Source organism: Drosophila mauritiana, chromosome 3R (assembly GCF_004382145.1).
Source record: "Drosophila mauritiana strain mau12 chromosome 3R, ASM438214v1, whole genome shotgun sequence".
NCBI lineage: Eukaryota > Metazoa > Arthropoda > Insecta > Diptera > Drosophilidae > Drosophila > Drosophila mauritiana.
The window spans coordinates 7879024-7903062 of NC_046670.1; the positions used below are offsets into that span (position 1 = coordinate 7879024).

A 24039-nucleotide genomic window follows, 5' to 3' on the forward strand; every position below is an offset into this window, starting at 1 on the left:
TGTTCTTTAGAGTGCAGCAAATTACCGCCAATCTTGCATATTTAAGTGTTAGAGATAAAGTGATCTAATTTTTGTCACATATGTAAGATTTTTAATCTATGGTACCTTCGTAATCCACACACAAGATATCGAAATCGATTCCTATAACTTTTAAGATCTAAACAAAGCGATAGATTGCTCAGAAATTTAAAGTAAGCAATATTTTAGTTGTTCAAGGTACTGTCATTATATTATTTTTCTAAATAGCATAATAATATAAACTTTCCTACTAGATCCTATTAGATACAATATCAGTGAAAAGCAGGGATCCATTAATCACTTCAGCTACTTATTTCACCTATTACGCCGGATGACACTTACTTATTTTGATGTTATAATATTATTGTTTTATCTTCAATTCCTCCACCCACTTGGATTGGCTATTTTTGGTCTATGACATAAGCATGCCTTCCATTGTCAATGTTTTCTCTCTTCTTTTTTTGCAGTGTTTACTTATTAGCACTTAACATTGGCCCAACATGCGCTTTTAACATTGACTTAACAGCGCCCACGCATGCCGTCTCTTTCTCCGCGGATGGCCTTAGCCTTCGTTGTAATTGTCCAAAGTAAATAAGCCAAACGAACGAAGCCACAAACCAAAGTTTTGAATATTAAACATTGGCCAACGGCAACATGAAGCATTGACCATTTTCCATTATTTTTTTTTCTATTTTGCCGGCTACTAAGGTTAATGGGCCTCTGGCATGGTAGCTCTCAAATATCTGTGCCGTGTTTTTCTCGTTTTGGTTTCGGTTTTCCAGTAGCCAACATTCAGTTGGTAGCTGGTAGCACACATTTGATTGCACCTTTATCTTGGGGGCAACTCCGCGACCTCGTCGCATTGCGAAATGTTCCGTTTCTTTTAATTTCAGAGCTCTTTTTTCTTGGCTTTTTTCTCAGCTCCTTGGCTAGCCGGCAACTTGTTGCCTCTGAGCCTCAGTTTTTGCTGCTGTTGTTCGATAGCTGTACAAACCGGTCAAGAGCCGCAGCATAAAACGTTTCGCTTTGGCAGGGAGCATAAAAAAAGCGCACAAAAGCCGTTGTTCAAAGCGGCGTTAATGAAGTCCCGTCCCAGTCGAATGCAAAAAAAAAGAGATACAAAATAGCTTGGCCTGAACTATCAGTGTGTTCGTTCGGTCATTGGCTGATCATAGTAATGATTACAATCTTCAGCACAGATCAGATGAACATATGCATATTCATGATATTGTGAAATTCCACAAATGACCTCTGGATGGCTGCCAAAAGCCTTCCCCTTGATAATGCCAACCATTGTTTATATTTTTATTAAGTTTTTAAGTTTCCTACTCACATGTGTATGTGTGCTGCCTTGGGCTTGAAAATGGGAAAATATTTTGATTGTGCGGCCTTTTGCATGTGGAAAACAAACGCCTCGAACTGCACGCATGCATGTCAGCCCAATCAATCGAGAGCAACCGTGCACTGAGAAAATCCTATGAAAGTTATCGACACAGCTAGTGGTAAGATCTGGTATGATCCATATCCACAGTATCCTCCCATAAAATTTAAATAAATTCAAAGTGGCTTTTAAAAGTTAATTTTCATGATATAGTTAGTGCTAATATATTGATTTATTTGGAATTTTCCTAATACACCCCTGTTTTCTCTGTGTAATACTGGTGAGTCGAGGGAATTTCCAAGTGCATAATTGCAGTCGATGCCCTGGACTTCATCTCCACCGAAGGGCCAAATGCATTAAGTGCGGTAAACGAAGCAGGGCAAAAAAATGAAGAGGATGATGATGCTAATGGCGAGCCTGGGTCGCATTCCCCGCAGTAGCAATTGAAAACACTCAAGTGCCGCCGACTCCCTGGATGATCCCCATTCCCATTCCTATCTCGGCCCCCAGAGCAACTCAATCCAGAAGTCGTCGTCATCGAGGTCGTTCATCTGGAGGAGAAGCTGGACCAGAACATCGATGCAATCTGGCGCTTACAGCTGCAAAACTGTCACTCACTCACTCAGTCACTCATTCGTGGGCTCAGTTTTGCATCGGACTGGTAGAGTGATGTGGGTCTATGGGTCTAATGGATGAATGTTGTCATAATAATAAGCAGGAAGTTCGAAGAAAAACACCCAAATCGGCTTATGTCGTTGTTATGTGAGCAGCGAAGTAATGAAAAAAAACCTCGCTCACACACTAAGCCCAAATCGAGATTCATGAATGCAGTAAGTATCTGTGAGATACTTTAGGTGCGTTAATTAAAACTCAAGCTGGGCGTTTTTTCTCCCATATATCACTTGCATAATTTCCAGTTGTCGCTCTCAATTATACCAAGCCCCACTAATTGCAACAAATCGAATTTGATTGCTTAAATGCTGCAAATTAGTCACACCAAAAATATTGGAGCAGTTATAAAATTCGTCTACGTTTCATTTGATTAATTAATTACAAAATATTTGTCTTGAAGTTTTTTCCTCCTGTCATAAGCGAAACGGAAGCAGTTGACTGTGTTTCATCAAAGATTGTTCGAAATATTTCCATGCCAGTCGGGGAATTAAGGAAGTCTCTGCGGAGCTGGCGAAGTTTTTCTTTCCTGAGCAAATAAACAAGTTTTCAATATTTAATTGCACAACTTTGTAATTGTGCCTAATTGTTGGGTAAACAAAAGTGAGCAAGCTGGCTGACTCAATATGTTTGGGCGTTGCACATTTGGCAATGTTTCACAGCGTTGGCAGAGTGCGAACTGGAAATTGGATAATGGACTTAATAATAATATGGGTAGTTTGGAGAGCAGGGTATCTGATTAAGCATACATATTTGAACATGCTTAAGGTGTAATCAAAATGCTACGACGACCCTGACCCCAACTCGACTCGGTAATTATTTACACCAACTTGGATGGCCATAAATCAACGCATTTTGCACATTTTAGAAATGGAAAATTACTCCATGTTACCAGGCGGCACACAAACTCACCCACACAATCATGCAGATGATTGCAGCGAGAACATGGAAAACATTTCCATGTGCCACTTAAAACGACTTTCAAAATGTTTTCACTTGCCACAATGAGCACCCACCCACATGCACTGCGAGAAATTGGCAGTGCAATGTGCCCATTAAAATTTAAAGTACATATTTAAATGCTTAAATGGGTAAAAACAAACGAGCAATAGAAATCAGATAGTGCAGTCTAGATAACTTAGTGTTATATCATAAAAGTGTATCATAAACTCAAAGAGATGTGGTTTAAGTATATAATATATATATACAGTAAGCTGTTTCTTTTTGCTCCGTGCAGCCACAGTTACGACGAGCTGGTGGCGGCCACAAAGCCAAAAAGTTTTGCTCGACCAAAGTCCAAATTCCAGGCCAAGAACAGCCCACACAAATGCAGCACCACCAACTGGAGCGGCGGCTTTGGCTCAAAAAAAATCGAGTGCAACTACCAACGTTCGGTTGAGGAATTATGCCAGGGAAATTCACCGCACGCCTGGCGATTCATGCCTCAATGTTGCACGTGCTGTCGAGGGATTTAAGTGGCATTCACTAAATCACGGATTTGAAGTTCGATTTGGAGCGATTTGGGAATCGCCATCAAATATAACTTAGGCCGCTGGGACGTGACTTTCGAGTGGATATACATTAAGCCCGCATCTGCAATGGACCATAAATCGTCGATCTGGCGATCTGGAGCGGCAACAATTGCCGCCAATCGAAGCTGTTTTTCTTATTGATTAAGCGCGCTTTTATTGGCGTTTGCCATCGATGTCCAGTTCGCCATCACCATCACTCTCTCCTCGCGCGGCTCTCTTTCTTTTTTGTATTTTGCGAAATCGTGGCCTGCAATTATTAGCCATTACCATGCAGTACAGTCCAGCAGATAGATAGCCAAGCTAACTGATTTGTGGAGCCGGAACTGGTCCGACTTCGAATTCAACTTCGATCGCTGGTTGGCTATAAACAACAAGGAAATCTTGCCAGCCAGCTATATATTGTATCTGTTTGTGTTGCTTGGCCACGGCTCAATGAGTTCGTAATCGGAGGCAGATAATTATGCGAATATCCATTGTGGCGGTAGCAAGTGCAACACTTAATAATTCAATTAGTACCGAGTGGCGCCGCCAGGTGGGGCGATGAAGCAAGAATCTTAATGGTTAGCCAATCTAAGTGAACTGATATCGCCCAGGCAGCTGTTTTTGGCCAATTAGCAGACAAGCAGTCAAGTAACAAATGGCAAACGGCAATCGCAGATCGGAAATTCTAACAACTACGCCAGCACAGAAAACCTGATTGCGTTTAGTCATCGTCGGGCTTTGTGGCGAAAATTATAATGAGCCGCAAAAGCTGTTGACAACTTGGGGTTTCGTTTGTTGTTAACTTTTTTCTTCGGCAGCGCGATGAAATCACTCAGACCTCGACCCGACTTGACCACAATTCAAGGCCATAAATACCAGACCGAATGCGATTTGCCCAACCTGCCACAATTGAAAGTGATTTCTGATGGACTGCTCATCCGCCTGGGGCTAACCAATGCAGCCGGAAAACGTTTCTCAAGTCGGCCAGAGATTACAAACATTATGCAAGTCTGTGTCGCACAAAAAAAAATGCATTCATAGGGCATTATTAGATCTACGACCTGGAGCCCAGCCATTGACAGCTCATTTTTTATATTTATTTATGACAATCGCCGCTTGTCCGCTGCTGACCTGACCCACATGGCGTATACTACTTTTCGGCCATTAGGTGGCAATTAAAGCTGGCCAAGATCGAGATTGCGATTGGGATGCCGATTGAGATCGTGCTGGGCCCCAAGGGGCAGTGCTGCTGATCGTTAGGGCTAGCAGCGACTTACTGTTCTTCTTGATTGACATGCTTAGCACTCCAGATGCTATCCGTATCTGTATCTGGCATCCAACAATCTGTGGCCCCAGCAACCTCATTTACAGTTTACAGCGCATTCGGCTCAATAGGCGCTTTTGTTGCGCGCTTTTCTTCCGCTTTCAACGGTTCATAATTGAAATTATAATTCAATTTGCCGCCGTGGCCACACTTTGCTTTTCAATTATTAGAAAATGTCTGGAGTGAAAGAGGAGCGCGATCGCAGCCGCAGATATAGATATATTTACGTATATTTTTCATGCGCATGCAGATACAACTTTGAATGGCGTGCCAGCCGCTGCGCATGCGCAAATACATTTTTTTTTACTTTAATGCCGAGGATCCTGGCCAAATATTTCCATTTCATGCCCATAAATATTGTAAGCGTAGGAGAAAATAACAATGCGCATAGGTAGGTACAAAAAATATAATGAAAAACTACTGACGTGTCGTCGCTCGCAATTAAGAACGCTTTCATTTTTCATTTTCAACCTGCCTTCTTTCTCCGCCTTTTCCGAGTCAAAAAAAATATTACTTTTACTGAATATAATTGAATTAACATTAACAATCAGCCCTGAGCAATCTGTGAAAAGTTCCAACCAGCTTTAATGGTTAATGGAATTCTCTTGTTGATCAATATCCATGAGATAGGAAATCATTTATTTATTAGCTACTTGAATATCTCGCTTAATTGAATTCCCTTTCTGCTTTTCTGGAACGCAGATAAATTTGAAAAACTAGGCAACGTTGCTCCTCTGCTATTTTAAAAATAGAAATGGGAAAATTGGAATTTCTCTGTCCACTTTTTTGAGGGTATCTTCTGGTGCTTGAGAACTTTTCCCCCCCATTTTCCGGGGGCATAAATTGCTGTGGCTGCCGGAAAAGTGCAGCTCCCCCAGCTGATAAAGCAATAATGAGGGTCAGACCTTGGCTTGGGCTGTCTCAATTATTTACGATTTGGTACTCGTTGTGGGTATTGATTTGCCGTGGAGCAAAGTCCAAAAATGGAGCTGCTCGCCCAGCGTTTATCAGTTAATTTCCAGTGACCCCGTGTCACTGGGAAAATCTGATGTAACTGATGTATATGCATACATACATAAGTACACACAAAAGTTTGCCCTGCTTTCGCTGCACGCGTTTTGCATGCGTTTAAAGTCGCTTACGCAAGAACCGCTTTGTATTTTTGTTGTTGGGTGGCAGAGGTAGAAAGTGCCGCCCGCTCGACGACACATTTTGAGGCATAAATTAAGTAATTTACTTTGATGGCCATGCGTGGAATGCTTGTTGAAAGCAAACTGCTGGCCAAAACATCATTTTACCCCCATTCAAGTTTTGCATGTGGGGTGTTATTTTGTGGCTTTATCGCAAATATCCAAGATTGTCATCTACTTTTGATTCATTTGCTGTCGCTGATTGTTTTTTTGTTGCTGTTTTTTTCCAACAATTAATTGTTATGCGTTTTTAATGCCCCAGACAATGTCTTGTTTAGCTTATATAAGTATGGATATATAATCACATGTGTGCATTGCACACTCAACGGATTTGTTGCGTTTTTTCAACTCTGCTTGTGCTTTATATATTTTGGCGTTAATTTTTTATTTTTTGGTTTTATTTCTCGAGTTTGGCAAAGAAAAAGAAAAACTTTCTCCCGCCGACTGTCGTGCCAACTTGACGCACCGCGAAAAAAGAAGATAGGCAAAAAAAAAAAAGAGTGACGACCGAGAGAAGCGAAAAATTAACAACAAGCCGATGATTTACTGACGAAAAAGCACGCAAAAAATATCATCATTGGCTTGAGTTATTTATTTATTTAGCAAAAACGATTTCGTGCCTAAAAAAGAAGGGTGTCGGAGGAAATTGAACTTTTAACTCTCGGAAGAGGAAAATAAATAAGAAATATAAGTGTCAGCGTAGAGAAAGAATTGGTGGCAAGTAATTGCTTTCATTGTAGTAACAATCTTTTTGTTTAGATTGATAATAAGTACTATTATGAATGATAAAATCGTCTAAAGAAAGGTAAGCATTGAGCTAAGCACGTGCTGTTTATCTATTATTTTAATAACCCAAATTTAATAAAATAAACAATTTAAACAAAACTATACTTGACAAACACCTGGCTTGTAAACATGACGCCGTATCTCTTTTAACCCAGATTAGAAAACACGAATTCGCAAAGTTCAAGTTTGCAATTATCAACGAGCAGTATCTGCAGCTGTTGCTGACCGAATGAGATCCAAAAAAAAAACTGTGATAAATCACCCGCAACGGAGGCAACTGATAAGGATTTTGGGGCCAGACCCCCAAGAGACACAGACACTCAGACATTGAAAGTCCCCGACCTGTCATATCGCTTTTCTCCCAGCTTGTTGTATTAATCAATCACGTTTCGCTTATCGCCCACTCAGCATGGGAAAAAAGGTGGGAGAGTTGGGATGAGAGGATGAGACTGGTGAAGAAAATATGGCAAACAAAGGGCAGTGGAGTCCATGACCACAGACGTTTAATCTGCATCGTTTCGATTATTATGCAAACGGCAATGAAAGCAAACAATTTAAGGCACACATTTGGTAAACAATGGTATATAAAATAATCGAAATAAAACAAAAGCAAGTGCGTGCCTTGAAAATGCTGAGTGGTTTGGGGGAAAAGTGGAAAGTTTTCGGCTTTTGGCTGCATAATTATTGCGGCGATGCTTATTTCTCTTTAAATTTACTGCGTAACGCAACGCTCCCCCCTGAAAAATTCGTGCCAAAATGCAGTTTTCCCTTTACAAACTTCTTGTTTGTTCAGCTGATTTGCCTTCTGTTTGCGTTTGCCAGCGTTTGGCACGTTGCTAATAAAGCAACAGTGCGCCGCGACAAACAAACAAATGAAAAATTTTGAAAGATTGCATAAAATGAAGAAAACAAAGTGCAGCAAATGAAATGCTCATATTTGTGCCATTTGGCCGAACGAGTTTTGTGAAAGTACGAGTATCTAGCGGATAGTTAATTCGAATTTACGAACGACCGCCCGCCTGTCCGCACCAACCAACCACTTTGTATCACGATTGCACTCGATACGAACTGGGATGCTATGGTATGGTATGGTATGGTGTGGAATGGGGTTGGGGATGGGCCACCAAGCCCGTGGCAGTGCAACACGTTTCTCTGTGGCAATTTCTGTTTCTTTGCGCAACTTTTTTTTACTTTTTTGTATCTTTTGCCCAGCCCCAGACGTCGCCTTTCGCACTTTATTGACAATTTCTTTTCGATTTTCGCGAACGTGCGTAGCTATTGTCGTTGATTGTGAAAAACCACACAAGCAGCCAGCAAACCGGCCAGCGGTGTAATGAAATGCGAATTTCATTCATGGCAATTGGCTATGAGTTACGACTCGAATGCAGTTGGCAAACAACATACACAAGAAGTTGCAAAGGGGCCAAAAGGAGGGTCCATGTGATGGCCATTAAGAAAACGACTTCGCTAGAACTGCCAACTTAAATAAAATACTACTAAAGCAATGAGACTTTTATTTGATTATGAATTGATGAATTTCTACTTCCGTGACTCTCTTCATTTTTAACGGGATAATTGTTAATGCTAATGCCAGTAAGTTTATATATCTTCAAGTATAAACAGCATAAATACACATACGCAGTATAGTATTCTCTAAATTCACGCTTTCTCAGAACACTATATATACAAACGATAACAGCCAAAAATAAAATATTTCAATATTTACTTTTGCCAGAACATTGAGTCATTGGTAAATTCTATAATGCGATCTATGGCGGATTTGCGTCATCTAAGCCAGTGGCTTTGTCACTTTCCAGATCGGTCATAGCTAGCTTTCGTTACCAAAATCATCTCGAATTACCAATTTACATTCCTAAGACTTCCCAGGCAACTCGTGTTTATTTTATAAGTGAAACCAAACCCGTTTGCAGCAGATATTGTCGAAAATCGAGTAAAAAGCGCATATCAAATGACATAAATGTATTAGCAATGTTTTTTGTTTTTGCCCCCACATCCGTTGCACATTTTACTTAGCGCTGCTAAAGGAGAAATTTTCTAAACTCAGTCATTTAAATTAAGAAAAATAAATATCCGTTAAGGTGTTTATGCCAACGGTCGCACAAAAAGCAACAAAAAACGAAATTGTGGCTTCAACGTAAAAAATTTCACAGAGTCAGCGCCGGTCAAAACAGCTTTAAAAAATGCCAGCAAAAAAAAAAATAAAAAATATGCCAGACGAGTAATAATTATCCATAGAAATTATAGCCCCCTCGAGTGAAAAGTATGTGTGTGTGTTTGTCTTTGCGTCGGTGAAATGCGAAACTGCGAAGGTGCTAAAAGTTATGCTGCCAGGCGGCGGATTATGAAATATGGAAGGCATGCCCCAAAACAGAAGGACCCCAAAGAAAAAAAGAATGTAGGGGCTCTGTAATCGCGCAGCTTAAGGGCATTCATACCCTATTTGGGGCTATGTTATGGGCGACCCATCGAATTGGTAGTTATAAATTTGGATTAAGATTTCAGCGCTTGATAAATTCCTTTTCGGGAGAGTCAACCGAAATTAAACCGATCACACTTTTTTAATCGGATTAACATATTGTTTCAGTTAGATATTGATTTCAAATTGAAACATTCTAAAACTGGTTTTGGGATTTAACGTTTAAAATCTTAAGATAAATTCCGAATAGGAAATTATTAATTATGCACACAACTTTTAAGTCGGCATGCTTTTTGTTAATATATTTTTTTGATCGATTTGCACGATCATTCATGACCGGAAATTGTAATTGCAAAGTAAACGTACTAGGGGTATTGCTTAGTCGTAAACCTTTTGAAATGCATTCTAACTCGCCTCGGCTGTGTTGCACTTTTGCAGTCCTATTGATCGTTGTATTAGCCACATCTTGTTAACCCGTTTGCAGAAGTCGAGGAAAAGGGAATGCAAAGGCTGCCTGCGAGTTGTGTGTGTATGAATATCCCCCATTATAGTCGACTTTGTTGTTTTTGTGCGATGATGAACGATGGTGTAACTTACCCGGGCTGTTTGCAATCCGTACTTTGTGCTGTTTTTTCTGGCCGAGTAGATGCTGCTGCTGCAGTTGCGGTTTCAACTGACTGACAGTCGTTGGTTGGGGGCGTTCCAGGTATCGTTATCGCTTCCAGTGCGTTTTCCAGCCAGCTTTGCTTTTTAAGCTGTGAGTTGTGTGTGTTTCGATTTTTACCTAAGCACTTCACTTGGAAGAAAAAAAACCATGAATCACTTGCACGTTTTTCGGTGTTATTTGCTCGGCATTATTTGCCTGTTAATTGGTTTCGTTGTTGCTGAATATCGGTCGCAGTATTATTCTTCTTTTTATTTATTTTTTTGGTTTGGTTTGGTTTTGGTCGTTTAGAAAGTGGGTTAACGTTAACTGACAGAAGCGCGTCTTTTTAGTTGCGCCCTATGCAAATGGCGCGTATATTAATTCGATTCGAGATTGCTTTCGACTGGTGGTGGTGGCAAATTCCAACTTGGTTCAACTTTGTATCTCAGCGATTGATTCACAGGCATGTACACTCCGATCGGATCGCTGCGTCTGGCGCTACAACTTGAGATTCCGCTTGAGACGTTTGCACTCCAACTCGATTCACTCGCGACTGAACAGATCGCGTCGTGCTGCGCGGCATTTGCGGCCCCGATCACGAAGGTGCACTTCGCGGACAAGTTAAGACGCGCTGCTGCGGCTTTTTCCTCGCGAAAGGTGAGCTCGTTCGCGTTGGAGCGAGATGGCGAGAGAAACGAGATTTGAGCGGCGACTGAAGCTTTTAACGGCTTTTCGAGAGCCAAACAATATGGCACTGCTTGAATTCTCTCCAAAAAATGCGAGCAGAATGTCAGTCTGTCAACCAGCGGGACATACGAAAAATATACTAAGGCGATCGGGAAAATCCACTTAGAATATACTGCATATAGTTCGGACCCAAACCAAGGAAGAGACTTAAAAGTATTAAAATCTAACGGTGTGGCAATATGGAGCAGGTAAAAATGTTTAAAGAAGGAATCCCTTATAAATTCACCTAATAAATAATAATTTAAAAAAATCCCTTATAAACAAAACACATTCTTCGGCTTTATATATCAATTTTAATGTGCTTCAAATTATCTTCGTTGAGTTAGCGGTGGAATTGGGAACATGGATCATATTTTTGTCCGTTTGTCCCGCCGAATGTCCAGCTGACTGTCCCTATAAGTCATCGACGCTAATTTTAAATTTTAATTTATATTACTTTCGGAATTAATAAATTGTCATCCAGATTTCTATACACGTCCGTAGAAATCAGGAAGCAATTCTGATGCCACCGCCCAAAAGAGGGAGCTTTGGTTTCACTTAGCCAGTACAACAACCGTAATTAGCGGAGTCGGCCACCAATCGGTGCAGATAAGTAATTTGAATTTTTGGAATTTTTGCATTTTTGTCAAACAATTTGTGAATTTTAAAGTTTGAATTTTAACCAATTTGGTAAGCGTTTAATTGTGCAATTGCTTTCTCTGCATTAGGTTAAAAAACTGCAAGAACCGGCGACCATTTCCAGTGCATTGGGCTGTCTCAACTCGACTGTTTTCTCAATTTATCCAAAGTTATTTCTTTATGTTGATGTACGGACCCCATTTTCTTTATGCATATCCATCCAATTATATGTCATATAGACGACAAATGCAAATTAGACACTGTAACTGTCATTTGAAATGAATTTAATTTGGGTAATTTACTTCAACGCGGATTACATTTCGAATCGAACAGACGACCAACGAAGCCAAAGTCAGAGTGCTCCTCGCGCCCTCCGGTTTAGTGGTGTCCCTGGGCCTCGGCCTCCAGCTGCTCCTTGGACTTGTAGCCGACCTGCTCCTCGGGAGTGTGGGGCCAGAAGGTGGGCTTGTTGAGGGGATCGAGTGCGCTATCGGGGAATGCGTCGCGGTAGTCCTCCATGGTCATCTGTTCGTAGGGCAGCAGCGACTTCAGATGGGCGATCTCCTTCTGGTAGTTCTGGATGCGCTGCTCCGAGGCCTTCTTGTAGGCATCGATTTCGCTCTGCGACGCCTTGATCTCGGCATCCACCTGGGAGGACACCTTGTCCTGGGGATAGGGCACCTTCAGGGCATCGTACTGCTTCTGGAAGCTATCGACAAGTCCGGCCACGGGCACCAGCTTCTTGTAGTTGGCCCAATCGATCTGGGGTGGGCACTCGGGATTGGCCAGCACGGCGCGCACATAGATGTCCGACTTGGTCTTGAAGGCGCCGAAGCTGCTCTTCTGGTTGGCGGGCACGCGCTCGGCGAGAGCGGACCAGTTGATCGAGGATTGGGCGATACGGCGGGCGGCCATTCTGCACAGATACTGCAAGACAACAACAAAAACGGATGAGGTTAGGTTTGTGGGTCTAAAGAGGTGGTAAGTGGTTTCTTGGTGTTCTGGAGCTGTGCAGCGATATTCTCATTACTTGAAATGTAACCTCTGCATTTTTAGTTACAAACTATCGACATAACGCACGGCGAGTTATGCTCGCAAAAATTATGTAATTTTTTCAATCTGCTTGACTCCTTCAAACTAAAAACGCGTTTGCAATCCTTTCCTCGAGGCTTGCAAGCGAATCGCTGTTGTAGCCCAACAGTGCGCCTTGTTTTATTATTTTTGCAGGCTTTAACGTAACGTACTTATATTTTTAAGGAGAAAAATAAGAATTTCTGCCTCTGCAACCAACACTTACACTTTGAGTACGAGTGTGACCAGAGCTGGGGGAAATACCACGTAATGTGGAAACTGAACCAGGGCTACCAGAGATTTTGGAGTATTTTAGTCTAACCCCCATGTCGGTCACACTATCAGCTGCCTGGCAGCAAAAACACGATTTAAGTGCAGCACTTCTTTTAGTTAAAACCTTGTAAATATTGTGATAATCAATTAAAATGTTGCTGAAGCAGTTGCCCCAGGCTGTTCAGCAGATACGCTGCATCTCATCGGCCACGACGGCGGTTACGAGGCTGCATCGCTCGGTTTACTGCCGGCTATATCCCACAGTTGTGGTGCAACCCGATGGATCCACGATAAACATCCGCTATCACGAGCCCAGGAAGATTATCAAGGTAATGCTAGTTACTATAAGTGCACGAAACCATAATTAACTTATACCATCTACTAGCTTCCCTTGGATCTGAGCACCTTAACCGATGCGGAGCGCAGAGCGAGATTGGAGGCCCGCAAGCCGCGAAAGAAGGTCAGGATCATGGAGGAGGTGGAGGACAACTTCAACGCCAAGAAGTACATGAAGTACATCAAGAAGAAGTAGCCGCATTTTATTCATTATTTGTTAAATAAAACACGAACGCCCGTTATATAATGGGTTTAAATTAAAATTAAGTAATTGTGCGTGTTATCGATAGTATTTATCGCACATCTGGTATTTTTGTTATCGGTCTCAGCGAGGGCTCTCTACTTTTTTGCACCATCCCACAACGGTCACTCTAATCGAGTCGGAAAACAAAGTCGGACGTTTAGCTGCGCGTCGCTCCCGAAGAACTGTTAATTTGTGGACGCTTTTTCGCGAGTGCAGACATAAATGAAAGCAACATATCTTTAGCTCCATTCCAGACTGGATCATCGGCTATAGCCCATTGGAGCAGTGCCAGTGAATCGGTTAACGAATTATAATTTCGCTCTGCGTCGGCGGAGTGGTAATGTTGAATGGACAGTCGCGTCTTAAAAAAAAAAAACAAGTACACACAACCAACGACGAGTGCACATAAACAAGACGAGACAGCAAACGCAGAATCGAGTGAAAACCTATTTTAAAACACCAGAGCTATATTTATTTTGTTGACGCTCAGGATTTTCGGTCCTCGCATTTGTGATGTCTGCGGGTGCGTGTGAGTGCGCGAGTGCGAATGTGTGGGTTGCATACCACGGCGGATGCGAATAACTGCAATTGCAATAGAGAGCAGACACATACACACAAACACAAGCATAATTGGATTATGGCCACACGGCAATAAGAACGGGGAGAGAGAGAGAGAGAGCAGTCGCCAAAACCAAACGGGTAAATAAATAGTATTAGCAGAAATCGGTTAAAAGCCAGAATTAAATGGATTAGGCCTGTGTTATCGTTGGCATTTCCCCATCGCTGTGTGCGTGCGTGTCTGTGTGCGGAAGCAACCTAGAGATGGGCCTGACCTTAGCTTTCGCACACTGCCTGCCAAAAGTTGCCACCCGCTGCTTTCGCTGCATCTTGACACAAAATGGTTTTCAAGGTTCTCCCGAGAAAAAAACACAAATATAATTTCGAATCGGGAAATGCAAAATTGTCATGTACCATTGTCTATTTAAACATTTAGAATTGATGATTGACTGAGGGTAAATAGCTTGGCAGTTTTCTATTTTAACCTACTCTTGTTTTATTTTGTTTTGAATTTATGAAAAAAAAAAGGAAATATTTATTTGCATTGCGTTTATTAATGCTAAATTTAAAGTAAACTTAGTAGTTACTTTTTCACATCTGTTTCGAATATCATAGCATATGATCTAATTCGAAAAGTAAATGCTTCCTTTTTCCGAGCTCAGCAGAATCATTTGCATATTCATTTGAATCGAACCTGTTATCACCATGCGATGCACTGGGAAATCTGGCTCATCTCTAGCACGTGCGTGTGTGCGAGCGTCTGGAATTCGAAATTTGAAATTTGAAATTCGAAATGGGGAAGGTCTGGTGCGAAGGGGAGCGTAAATATTTTCGTAAGCAGCGGAAATGTAAAAATAACACAAACACATTTGCAAGTTATGATGAAGATGCTTCCGATGTTGGTGCTGGTTTTCCCAGCATTCGCTCTCTCTTCAGTTTCAGTTTCTCCCTTTTTTCCGATTCAGTCGATTCAGCGGAAAGACAGTTTTCCACGTAAAACTGCGACAGATGTTCACGGCTCATTATCCGGGGATCGAGAAGCTATAGCTCCCAATTCGAATGCACATTCCACTTGGGTTTCCACCCGAAATGCAGCTGCCCTATTGGGATTTTGCCGGTTTGGTGGTTGTTGGCTGTTGCTACTGCTGCATTTTTGTGGTGTTTTCTTTATTTTTTTTTTCGTTGTGGTCTTTCGTGGTGTTTATAAAATTAACAGTAAACTCCCCCGTACTTCCGCCCTTGGCAGCCGGCTGTTAATGCTGCCTAAGCTAATTTGTTTTCATTTGTGTGTGCCCGCATAGAGGGGAATAAAACAAATAAAATAAACGAAACGATTTGTGCTCACTCTACGCGCCCTTCCTCCCATTGTATTTGTTGTTGTTCGATTTTTGCACCTTTGCACCTCCTTCGGCTGCATTCATCAAGTGTTTTGTTTTGTTCGATCTTCTTATGGGACTTGCACTTGAGTCTGAAAATAAACCCATTTGGTTTTTCGTTTTTGTTGACGTTCTAGTTGGATTTCTTCGATCCTAAAGTTCATTTAGTGGGTTTTATTTCTAAGGCGTATAGTTTTGCTTCGGATCGATGGGCGGCACGTGAGTGCCCTCCCCCCGAAAGCCAACTGGCTGCCAATTAGTCGAAATGCCTAAATGGCGCAGTAATCGTTGGACATTCAGAAATAGTTTAGAAAACGACGGTTCTGTACCGAAGGAAAGTGAAATTTGTTGTCTGCCCGGCTAATTAAGCTTATCTTATGCTTTCGGTCGAACATTCCATTGCTTTTGAATTTATTTGGTAGATTTGTATACGCACATATTTCTCCTCGCTTTCCATTTCGTTGCGTGAATCACTTGTTGTGGGTTATGTGAAGTCTAAACTCCAGACTCGCGAGAATAAAAAAACTAACGATAACTGGCTCCTCACACCTTCGATGGGCTTGGAATTTATTCAAAATACACAAAATTAACATGCATAGATTCTTTTTTATAAGTAGGCATACAGATAGGTAGAGAGCGGATGCAGCCAGCACCTCGCCGGCTGAATGAGTTGGTAGTTTTTCCGAGTGTGGGTGTATCTGTATCTCTCAGATAGCCAGCGATATATAGGCGTAGAAGAATTTATGAGCGCGACAACGACATGAATTTCATTCAGTCTTTGTTGTTTCTGTGGGCCCAAGAGTGTGCCATGTCCCATTTTCCACTTCTTTTTTTTTTTTTGTGTTTCTCGGTTTTTGTTGTTCTTTGATAATTTTGCTCTGCCTCGGCGTCTCATCTCTTTGTTTATAGAAATTTCTTCTCTTGAGCTGCCTTGGCTTCTTTTCGCCGTCTCCTCGTCTTTGTTTTTCTTTCTACACGGCAATGAGTAGCATTTTTTCTGCCGCTGACCAACTTTCCTTTTCATTAACGCTTTTTTCGGACTCTAAACGCAAGGCGCTTCCTGAACGCATCAGTTCTCGGTGCGCTACATGCTCCCTACTTGAAAGTGTCTGGCACAGCAAATCATTTCCAATTTCATAACCAAGATTTATGCCTCTTTAATGGCCCAGCTGTAACGACGCAGTGTGCATTGCACACAATTCTCCTGGCACGCGTCTACGTAGGCGAAGATACCACGGTGATGCTGCTGCTGATGATGAAGACGGTGGTGGCCGCGACGACCCTTGGCCCCATAAAAATGCAACTTGATCTCGCAGCACGGCAACAAAGTCACCGCAGTCGGCAGCGGTTTATTGACTCGAACCTTGTGGCGGTTAACGGTTAAACATTCGTTTTGGAAAATGCCATAAACGCCATCGAAAGCAAACGGCGATAAGTGGTGTGCTGAAATTAATTTCATTGGTTTCTCTCTAGCAAACATTTTAGCAAATATATTAATTAAATAGCCTCGATTTGGAACGATTAGTAGAGTTAATATTTGAAGAAAAGTTGTTCTTTAGAAGTTGTCGTTTTAGAATCCCACAAACTTTCAGATATAGAAAGAAACTTTCTTGCCCAAGACAACTTGTTGATCTAGAAATACCTACTATCTGTTGTTTTGAACGTGATTTCTTGACTTTTGAGTTCTTGCGCCACCACAAGATGTATTTTCTAAAATTGCCTAAATTTATTGCACCTTGTCGTGTTCCGCCTTTTTTGTTTTTAGATTTTTAAATTATATTCAGCTGCTACCTGCTTTTAGGGCATTTAATCTTCGTGGAACTGCTGACTTTTAATATTGCAGCATTCCGTGGGGCTCATCATCTATGCGGACTGACCTTTGTTTGGCTGCCATTCCTATTGAAACATAAATATTTTGATGCTTTGCTGCGGCGGCTTTTCACGCGGAATACATATGTATATAGTTTGAAACGTGATGGGAAAATAAATGTATGCAAGAGTCGAATAAAAGCGACCGCTTAAGTGTTTTTCTTGACTCGATAGATTCGCTCACCCAAATCGGTAACGAAAATCGTTGCTTGGGGCCTTGACTTAGTTTCGCGGAGCGTGCTAAACTCATTTTTATGGGCCACGAAATGGATTTTCCTCTCCATCGATGATGTTCGCTCTCTCCCCAGCTAACTCTTCACCATGATAGCCGTGTTTAATGTTTACAATTTTTTAAAAAAATATTTAAGTTTGCAACTCATTAGGGTGTATGGAAACTTTCACAGCTGACTTGGGAAGATAGCACGTATTCATTTCACAGCTCAAAACGAGATAATTTGACAAAGACCCGCCTGTAATGGGACAACTGTATTCTGGGGGCGTGGTGGGTCGATCCTTGGGTGCTATTAAGTCCAAGCCACAAGCCCACTTTTCGCTGCAACTCTTCGTTTGTCATGGCGCCTAATGAAGTGTAGCACTTTTTCCCCGGCCGCTTCATTTGGCCAAAAGCTTTCGTTGTCGTCGATTGGCGGCGGTTAGCCGCAATTGACCCTAATTATGGCCTGCTGCCGGCTTTGACTTCAACTGGCTATTTGGACAGATTTTGCAAGAGAAGGAAAGACACACAGAAAATGCCAAAATGGCAAATAGCAAATCCCAATTCGCATAACTTCCCCCGTTTATTTGCCGAGTGCAAAAATGTGCTTGGTAATTTGAGTTTTATTTTGACTTTGGCCAGCAGCGGAAAAGTGAGAGCTCTGTGTCCGTTCGCCTCTATCATTATCATTATGTCGAAATTTGGTGTAATTATTTTGTTATAGTTTTAATTGTGAGCTCTTTGTGGCTTTGAGCTGTTATCTCTGTGAGCATGATCGCCTTTTGGCCACTCGCATGATCCTTTACGAGCCAAATTCAATTTTGTTGTGTCGCCCAAAAGCTATTTCTCGGTATCTTATCGCCGAATATATATGTGGTTATTGCGATAAGGAATGGCAAATCAAAGAATTCCAACCTGTTGCCATTGTTCGCCGGTCTAATAGCAAGCAGCAAAATATTTGGTTATATCATTTCCGAACTTATCTCAAAAGTGGAACGGAGTACTTCGCGGTGGGTGGTGGTGTTTTTCCGATTGTGGCACTCTACAGCGACCTCCCTTGCCGAATGTAACTAACTCCTTGAAGCCACTCAAAACAGACGTAGTTTTCAAGTGCGAGGCCAAGGTTTTAGTGATCGTGTTTATCTCAATTATTTGCTGATGAACTGAACTCATTTGCCCCCCGACGAAAACGAAAAACAAACGACGACGACAAAAGTAAGCGAAATGATAACCAAATTGCTGCTAAATTACATTGTTTGTTCGAAAAAAGCAAAAAGCAAATGCTGAATGAAGTCGTCTGGCTTTGGGGACATTTGATAGTTTGTGTGTTTTATCGCGCTTGAAAAGGCCGCCTTATCAAATGGCAACAAATACCTGTACATATATTAAGCGGCTATCACACCGCAAGAGCCAGCTGATAAGCAAAACTTTGCCAATGTTGTCGACTTTGACCCTGAATATTTATTAGCAATTTCGAGCGGGGTCGATTAATTCATTCTTGTTAGTTTTGTTAGCTTGCGATGTTTTTTTTCGCCATGTGCTAATGCAAAATGTCTACCAAAAACTGGAATGATAAATAAATAAAGCCGCTGTTGAAGTATTAAATGAAGCACCGATTTCGTAGTACTTTAATCTGATGAAGAGGCTTAAGTTTTTTCAAAATAACTTATCAGCTTCTTCCGAGTAAAAATCTGATCCCAATCAAATACACCATTTAAAAAAATATCAAACTCATAGCTTTTATTAGGGCTTTATAAATTGTCTTGTCGGGATTTCTGTCCCTTTTATACTTTGTAAATATCTTGTGTTCCTATTTTCTAGAATTTATTGCTGACACTGGGATATTACTTTGAGTGGCGCGTGACAACAGAGAATAAAGCGAATTCTTTGAAGTATTTTAATTTGCACCCCATAAAAAAGGAATAAACACAGAAATGTTGATCACGCGGCCCGCTTTGCTGGTTTTTCGAGCAAATATATTTATTTATTTACATTTCATTAGAGCAGCGACGAGTTTGATTGAATTTTATTAACTTTTAACTATTGCCTGCATTTCTTCCAGACTTCCAACTGCGAGCGCTTCCAGTGCAGCTTCCAACACAACTGCAACGTGCCAAGAATCGAAGAACAATCAAATGCATTCCAAATACCCAACAACTAAGTACACAAGTTTCTCTATTACGAAGCAAGCAAACAGTGTGATTGCTAGTTAGTTCTCCCCAATTTTTTTTCGTGTTTCAAAATTTTTAAAGTTGTCAAATTCGGACCTATGGGTCCCATAAATGTCTCGTGCTGCGTTCCATAAACAAACACTTAAAAAATATCATCCGTTGAACAAATCGTGCCCGTCTAACCGTCGCGTCAATCCGCCAACTATTGTCTTACCATGGACGACACCATGTTTTAGCCCACAGAACATCAGCATTAGCCAAACCACACAGTTCCAAACTTGATCCCCAGTGATCCATCACCCCCACAACAAGCAGGCAAGGCAAGGGCGTCCAACGCCAAAAAAACAAAACTTAAACCAACTTCACACACACATCCGGTTACGACAGCAACATACGTCGTAGCTGATAAACATGAGCCTGAATCAGCACAGTGGACCCGGCCCGCCGTCGGAGATCTGCGGATTATCGGTGGACCAGGTGGACTCTGCGGCCGCCTCCCCCTTCATCTGGCCGAGCACAGCGGGCATGTGCGCCACCGCCAACACCACCGCCACAACATCGACCAATGGAGACGCCACCGCGGAAGCACCAGTGAAACATCAGCCGCTCCACAACGGCGGCTGGATCGGAAATGGTCTTCCGCCGGCGCCCGTGACGCGGACCATATCATCGGATCGCCTGGTCACCGGCAGCTCGTGTCGGGCGCTGCGCACCGCCGTCTCAGCATTATACTCCGTGGATGACTTCGTCAAGGAGAAAATTGGATCGGGCTTCTTCTCGGAGGTTTACAAGGTAAGTGACAATTCCGCACTTGGATAAACATAAGAATCAGTTTTTTAGTTTTTACAATTGGTTTCTTTTTATAAATCATTGATTGTTCAGACAAGTGTCTCGCTCCAAAGTATCTTGCTCGCAAGCGAATCTTTGATAAGAAATATATTGGTGCAATGTTAAATGAAGTGATCAATCTGTTTGATGATTTTCACTCCCTGCCATTACTCATAGGATCCAACCAGATACTTTGCTGCGTCAATGACGAGCATTTCATCAATTCATCGAGTGGCAAACAGGCGGTGAGCTTGTCAAAAGACAGCTGTTGTTCCCACAATAGAGCGCATCATAATTTGATGGCACTTTCGTTTTCGCAACGGTAACACCCGCCAACGTTAACAAAGCCAAACAAATGCGATTATTTACACAATTTTAATTAAACTTTAAAATTTTTGTAATTACTCAATAGGTATTGTGGCAGTTGTTCGGCTGGCTCATCATTCATTATCATCAGCATCTCCCCTCGATCCCCTTCTCACTGGGCCAAAATGAAACAAAATTGCAAAACAATGGCCCAGACCAGCGCCAGAGCTGACTCAAAAATCCAAACCCATTGCCACTGCAGCTTAGCTAGCTGGCTGGGAGCTATAAAAAAAAACATGCCGAGCGGAGAGCTCATGAAAAACTCATTCGAACTGCAGTGAAACCGTGTGTAAAATTTAATAGCGTTTAGTTTTAGCCGCGGCCCAACACTTAAGAGTGTAAGCTGCTTTGTTGTGGGTTGCTATTTGGGCATTTCGCTTGCAGCTCGGAACGGTTGTTGGCCCCAAAAATTAATAAGTTGCAACAGATGTGGTGCATGGCATATGAGGCGATGCGATGCATTATGTGATGGGAGGAGGGCCCGAACGACCGGCACAAAGACTGACATTATGGCTTTCCAATTACGTAGGAATTAGTGACGGTCAGGTGATTATGCAATCAACAGTGACATTGGTACTGAAAGTACACGGCCATCTAGATGATGGGATAGTTAGCTGCACAGATCGATGGCAGTGGAAATTGAAATCGATGTGAACACCAAGCTTTTCTAAATGATACGACAACTCTTTCACCCGAGTTATATTGAACTTTCTCATCTATTTTTTTCAGATTCATATGTCTGAATGGATGAATGAAAACGGTTTCACTTTCATTTTCGTTTTTAAGTGATATTTACACATTTCTTTCGTGAATGTTTATTGTGTTTCACGGGCGTTATTCGGTTATTTGTTGCCATTATTTTCACCCAGCTTTCCCATCAGCAGCAAAGGCAACCTTACTTGCAATTATATTTCAGTTGTCTAATGAATGTGCACAATGTGCGGCGGTTAAATGGAAATCTGCTCCATTCATTCGTGGTCAACACAACGAAAGGATCCTTTCTATCTATTCATGTGCGCATATTCTAATGCCGCAAATTGCATGCGAGTTGCGCGTATCTCATGGATACTTGTGAATCGTGCGGTGAATGACCGACCTATGGTTCTGTTTCTTCTCTACCTTTCCGGGGGAGACTACCTGCTGATTTGCATAACTGCTCGCCATTCCCAGTTCGCAGTTCCCCCTCAATATGCCCAGTTCACTATTCACTTTCTTCACCCCTCGATGGAGAATAAATTGCTGCCGTGCATCCCGAAGATAACTTCCAGACCAACCAACAAACAACGGCCTGTTTATTTGCGTGTGAAGTGCGTTCGATTCCATTCCATTCGGATCCATTCGATTCAACTGCATTTCCGCATTGTAATGCGCCAGCTGCCAGACAATTAATGTCTGCAGCGGCAAAAACTTCACCCTTCCTATCGATAAAAAATAGAGGGAAAATAATTGAAGCCAGCCCCCGATCATTCGGTTAGAGTTAATTGAATTGCCAATAAATTCAAATCAATATCTGCCTAATGACACGGCCAATTTGTGGGTTCAGCGGCGTCAAGTGCACGCATGGATTTTCATCTCGACTGCCACGCTTTTGGCCCCAATTTCTTCCCCCCACCCAAAGATACATATATTTCGAAATGAAGAATCTCTTCGAGATTTATTTTTGGCCGTGGGTCGGAACTGCTGCTCAATTGCGTGTCAAGGCAGTTGCGAGAAAGATATCAAACGGAGGAGCAGCAAGCGGTTCCCACTTTGATTAAAACTCTTTCACAATTTCCCATCTATTTCCATCTTTCCATCTGTTGCGTGCAACGGATACCAACTGTAAACGATGCGGTTCAGCTGCAAGATGCATAGAAGCTGGCGGATTTGAACCTCACACAGATGGGGTTAATCAGGCGGGAAAGCGTTCATAAGTGGGAAAATTAATAACGACCTCGGCATATTCCTGATTTTAATCGCAGAGAAGAGGAACCGTTTTCATTCGTTTTCATTGTACATATCAAAAAAAAATCACAACATAATTTAGCTAAATCATGTCGCATACGGAAAACGCCAAGCCAACACACAATTTGTTCGGACATAAATCAGGAAAAACTTGGTTTTTTTCGTTCAAGTTTTGTTTTTCTTTTTCAGTTTTTCAGTTTTCAGTTTTCGTAAGTAAGTGTTGTTAGTAAGTGGGCCAAAAGCAACGGTGAATGCATAACGCCAGTGTAGACGGCACTCAAGCAGAATGGAAGTAGAGTAGAGTTTGACTAAAGTGCTTAGTATTTATTTGATAACTACAGTAGACACAATGCGGCAGGCACCTACAGTGTCTCTGCTGCTTCCATTTAAATTTATTTATTATGTTTATTATGTAAAATTAAATTTATTATGTAAAATGATATGTATTTTGAGTCAGGAGAACTCAAAACCATCCTCTTGCAAGTGCAAGACAATTGCAGTTGGTTGATTCGCTGGGCAAGGCTGCGAGTGAAAGTTCTAAGTTGCAATTGGAGAACTGGGAAATGGGGTTAGGCGATGGCAATTAGATTAGGGCCAGGCGAAATCGTACTCCATGATTTTTTCACTCTTTTTGTTTTTAGCGAAAAGTGTTCGTTCCTCCACTAAGCGACCGAGGTTGGCAAAGTGAATGTATCTGTAGCTGCGATGGCGGGCATCCTGTTGTGGCGACTAGAGAGTCTTAGTCGCTCTTGACCAGCTACAGTTTTGTGACCAAAAAGCCACATCAGACAATATCCAAGCCGATCCGATTCGATCCGCAGCCAATTGACATTGCACCGCTGGCAGTCGCATTCGTTGCGAATTGATGAAAGTAAACATTTAAGTAGAACTAAATAAGTTGATAGTGGCATTCGATAGACGGATGGCATGCAGTTGCCGTTGCTGTTGCATTTGCTGCTGCCACAATTTCTTCTTTTCTTTTTCGCCATCTTTGCGTTTTGCTTTTAGCCCGGCTTTGTATCTCTTTGCGTTGCAACCGTGTTGATGTTCACGCGAAATTGATTGCCATAAATTATGCAAAGTTTGCATTCTCGCTGCCTGTGCCTGCCTCACTGTCGGTGAATTGGTGCGCGGCGGCATTTAGAAACTGCAACAGCAACATCAGCAGCAGCAGCAGTTGCTGCAACTGCAACTGCAACATCTGCATTGGTCCGGGAGTGGTTGGTTGGTTTGTTTCTTCCGCTGGCCACTCGCTGTTCCCTCCTCTTGTCCCGTTGCTGCATGCTGCACACACACATTTTGCATCTTCGATTTGGTCTTACCATTTCGCCAAACAATTTTTCAATTGATTTTGATCTTTGGTTGCTGTTGTTGTTGCCTGTCTCGTCTGCTGGTTGTTTGTTACTTTTTTGCTGGCCGGGCAAACATTCGGTTACAGTTACTTTTGATGTGCATGCAA

General features: G+C 42.0%; 4 protein-coding genes across 6 annotated transcripts in view; 2 read left to right on the forward strand and 2 right to left on the reverse strand.

The window, feature by feature from the left end:
• LOC117142783 (pneumococcal serine-rich repeat protein) overlaps nucleotides 1–10558 on the reverse strand; it is a 35098-nt gene extending 24540 nt beyond the window's left edge. Inside the window, exon 1 of the mRNA XM_033306974.1 lies at nucleotides 9917–10558. The gene's annotated coding sequence lies outside the window, so the exon portion shown is untranslated. The remainder of the gene's footprint in view (nucleotides 1–9916) is intronic.
• Nucleotides 10559–11597: 1039 nt separating this feature from the next.
• Nucleotides 11598–12643, reverse strand: LOC117146109 (ATP synthase subunit d, mitochondrial). Its single transcript, XM_033312094.1, has 2 exons — nucleotides 12575–12643; nucleotides 11598–12257 (listed from the first exon to the last, which is right to left on the reverse strand). The coding sequence occupies exon 2, from the start codon at nucleotides 12243–12245 to the stop codon at nucleotides 11709–11711; it is 537 nt and encodes a 178-aa protein (XP_033167985.1). The 5' UTR covers nucleotides 12246–12257; nucleotides 12575–12643; the 3' UTR covers nucleotides 11598–11708.
• Nucleotides 12644–12728: 85 nt separating this feature from the next.
• Nucleotides 12729–13252, forward strand: LOC117146110 (39S ribosomal protein L55, mitochondrial). The gene is made up of 2 exons (XM_033312095.1): nucleotides 12729–13003; nucleotides 13060–13252. The coding sequence occupies exons 1-2, from the start codon at nucleotides 12827–12829 to the stop codon at nucleotides 13204–13206; spliced, it is 324 nt and encodes a 107-aa protein (XP_033167986.1). The 5' UTR covers nucleotides 12729–12826; the 3' UTR covers nucleotides 13207–13252.
• Nucleotides 13253–19482: 6230 nt separating this feature from the next.
• The window catches only part of LOC117146108, a 41846-nt gene continuing 37289 nt past the window's right edge, over nucleotides 19483–24039 (forward strand). For 2 of the 3 annotated variants that reach the window (XM_033312091.1, XM_033312093.1), the window contains exon 1: nucleotides 19483–20234. In XM_033312091.1, the coding sequence (XP_033167982.1) occupies nucleotides 19854–20234 (381 nt within the window). In that variant the 5' untranslated portion in view covers nucleotides 19483–19853. The remainder of the gene's footprint in view (nucleotides 20235–24039) is intronic. The other variant, XM_033312092.1, reaches the window with a different exon arrangement.